We start from the raw sequence: 2,511 nt of genomic DNA, 5'->3' as shown, positions 1-2,511 counted from the left end.
ATATGTAAGTTACTTTTTTTACAAATGACTTTTACATCTCATGTTAGCACGCAAGTGAAATACAGTGTTTGTTTGAAAAATTAAATTATTATCGAAAGTGCAATGTGAAGATGACGTGGCAAAATAAGATTAATTAGAAAGTATAATTAAAATCATTTAACTAAATTAGTTACTTTTTTTGTCACTTCCATGTGACTTCACCATTTTTTAGGGAAAGTTAAAATTACATTAAATTATATCTGGCAACTTTTTTGTATTACACTTTCATAACCACTTACATGCAAACAAACACATAAATCGTTAAATGAAAATAACTTTCTCACTTTCATCTTTCACTCGTATGCAAACAAACACCCTCTAACTTGATTTAGTTAATTTCCACGTTATTGAGTAAGCTACGCTTTTATTGTTGAATGGAACATACAATAAAAATTACTGTTTTCAATAAACAAATACTTCCTCATACTAGTTTCTGTCTAGTCAATTAACAAAGCTGGCAATGTTGAAGCTAGATTACAATCATGTTAACCTTTTATGCACTAAGCAAGGTTCCAAGCCGCACAATTAAAGCCCAGGAAAATGTCAGCAACTACACGTTCAACAATGTAAATTGGCAACTCTACCGACTACACGTTTAATAAACCATGTGGCTTCTGGTTGAAGAATGAGAAGGATCCCATATTGGGTAAGGTTTCACACTCAGCAAGCAAGGGTCAGGCTTGTGGTTGAAGAATGAGAAGGATCCCATATTGGGTAAGGCTTCACTCAGCAAGCAAGGGTCACAAAGTGCCTGCACAATGGCCCAAGTATGTCTTCTTGTGAACGTACTAGCTTGCTTTCCTTTCGTTGCTAAAATAAGAAGAGAGATATTATAGCCACCTAGCTATATTTGTGTTAACTTACCAACTCTGCTTTCGCCTCAAGCTACTACAAGCTGATAGCTAGCTGTTAATCTCTCAAATGTTTGTCTTATAAATACGTACGACTACTGAGACTATCCATCAACTGCATTCAAACTTCAGTGCCCATCGATCGAGAATCATGAGTTGTTTAAAGTGCCTCCCTTTGGTGTTGGTGGCGACGATATCAATATTGATGTTGTCATCAGCTTCCAGTAGTTCTTTGCTGAAAGTGGGCTTCTACACTTATACGTGCCCACACGCAGAGAAGATTGTCGCCGATGTCGTCGAGGAAGCCATCGTTGCAAACGCCGGCATTGCGGCCGGTCTAATCCGAATGCACTTTCATGATTGTTTCGTCCGCGTGAGTACTATAAGTAATGATTTAGTAATAATTCATAGTTGAAGTGTTCATATACGACTAGCGGCCTCACTAACAATTGGTGTTATTATGACTGCAATGCAGGGTTGTGATGCTTCCGTCCTTCTCGACTCCCTCCCAGGCGCCCGGGCCGAAAAGGACTCTCCGGCAAACAATCCGAGCCTCCGAGGCTTCGAAGTAATCGATGAAGCCAAAGCAAAGCTCGAGTCCATCTGCCCCTCTACCATCTCTTGCGCCGACATCCTCGCCTTCGCCGCCCGTGACGCCTCCTTGATTGCCGGCGGCATCAATTACGCCGTCCCCTCTGGCCGACGCGACGGCAGAATCTCCCTAATTGACGACATCCCGCAAAACCTCCCTCCTCCGAACTTCAATGCTGACCAACTCAAAGAAAACTTTGCCCGAAAAGGACTGACACTCGACGACATGGTCACTCTATCAGGGGCCCACTCATTCGGCGTCTCCCACTGCTCGTCCTTTGCCGACAGGCTTTACAGATTCAACGCGACGCACCCGCAGGACCCTTCACTGGATCCGCTGTTTGCGTCGTTCTTGAAGCAAAGATGTCCGAGGACCGTTGGGGGTGCTAGTGATCCGACAGTGACGATGGATTTGATTACGCCCAACAGGCTAGACAACGCGTACTATGTGAACTTGGAGCATCGTCGGGGGTTGTTCGGGTCAGATCAGACGCTGTATGATAGCGAGCTGACGAGGAGGATGGTGGTGGAGAACACGATGAGAGCGAGGGTGTGGAGGAAGAAGTTCGGGAAGGCAATGGTGAAAATGGGGGCGATTGAGGTGCTCACCGGGAGGCAGGGGGAGATTAGGAGGAAGTGCAATATTGTTGTTAATTGAAGACGTTGGCTTAAATTGGTGATTGTTTACAAGTGTGTTTAATCCTAATAAATAATTGTTTCACTCAAATGATTAATAATTGTTTCACTCAAATGATTCAGAAATAAATGAATAAAAGAAAAGACGAATAATTTCCTTCATATCTTCGTATCAAAGGAAAAAAAGAGAAAAGAAAGAAGAAGAAAAAACTTTGTATCTTTATGTTGAAGACTGAAAACTAATTGTAGATCTACTTGCAGGTTTTCTTTAGGCATTGTATTTTATCTGTTTTACTGCTTTCCAAACTCATCAGCTCCGAGGGAATCGTCCGTTGGATATGAGTGGGCGTAGCGATAATTGTATCTCCGATGTATCGTGATGTAATTTCTTCCT

The 2,511-nt window shown here is 42.3% G+C and overlaps 1 protein-coding gene across 1 annotated transcript; it reads left to right on the top strand.

Moving 5' to 3' along the window:
* Window positions 1,019-2,191, top strand: LOC109849630 (peroxidase 5-like). Its single transcript, XM_020419484.1, has 2 exons — window positions 1,019-1,263; window positions 1,366-2,191. The coding sequence occupies exons 1-2, from the start codon at window positions 1,042-1,044 to the stop codon at window positions 2,137-2,139; spliced, it is 996 nt and encodes a 331-aa protein (XP_020275073.1). The 5' UTR covers window positions 1,019-1,041; the 3' UTR covers window positions 2,140-2,191.

This window comes from Asparagus officinalis, chromosome 7 (assembly GCF_001876935.1).
Source record: "Asparagus officinalis chromosome 7, Aspof.V1, whole genome shotgun sequence".
Lineage (NCBI taxonomy): Eukaryota > Viridiplantae > Streptophyta > Magnoliopsida > Asparagales > Asparagaceae > Asparagus > Asparagus officinalis.
Note: the sequence above shows the minus strand (reverse complement) of the source record. Positions and strands in the feature narration are given on the sequence as shown.

Bases quoted from the DNA above. Each gene is read 5' to 3' on its own strand.
- LOC109849630 (XM_020419484.1), top strand. From the start codon at position 1,042: ATGAGTTGTTTAAAGTGCCTCCCTTTGGTGTTGGTGGCGACGATATCA. The intron at 1,264-1,365 runs GTGAGTACTATA...ACTGCAATGCAG, and splicing joins TTCATGATTGTTTCGTCCGC to GGTTGTGATGCTTCCGTCCT.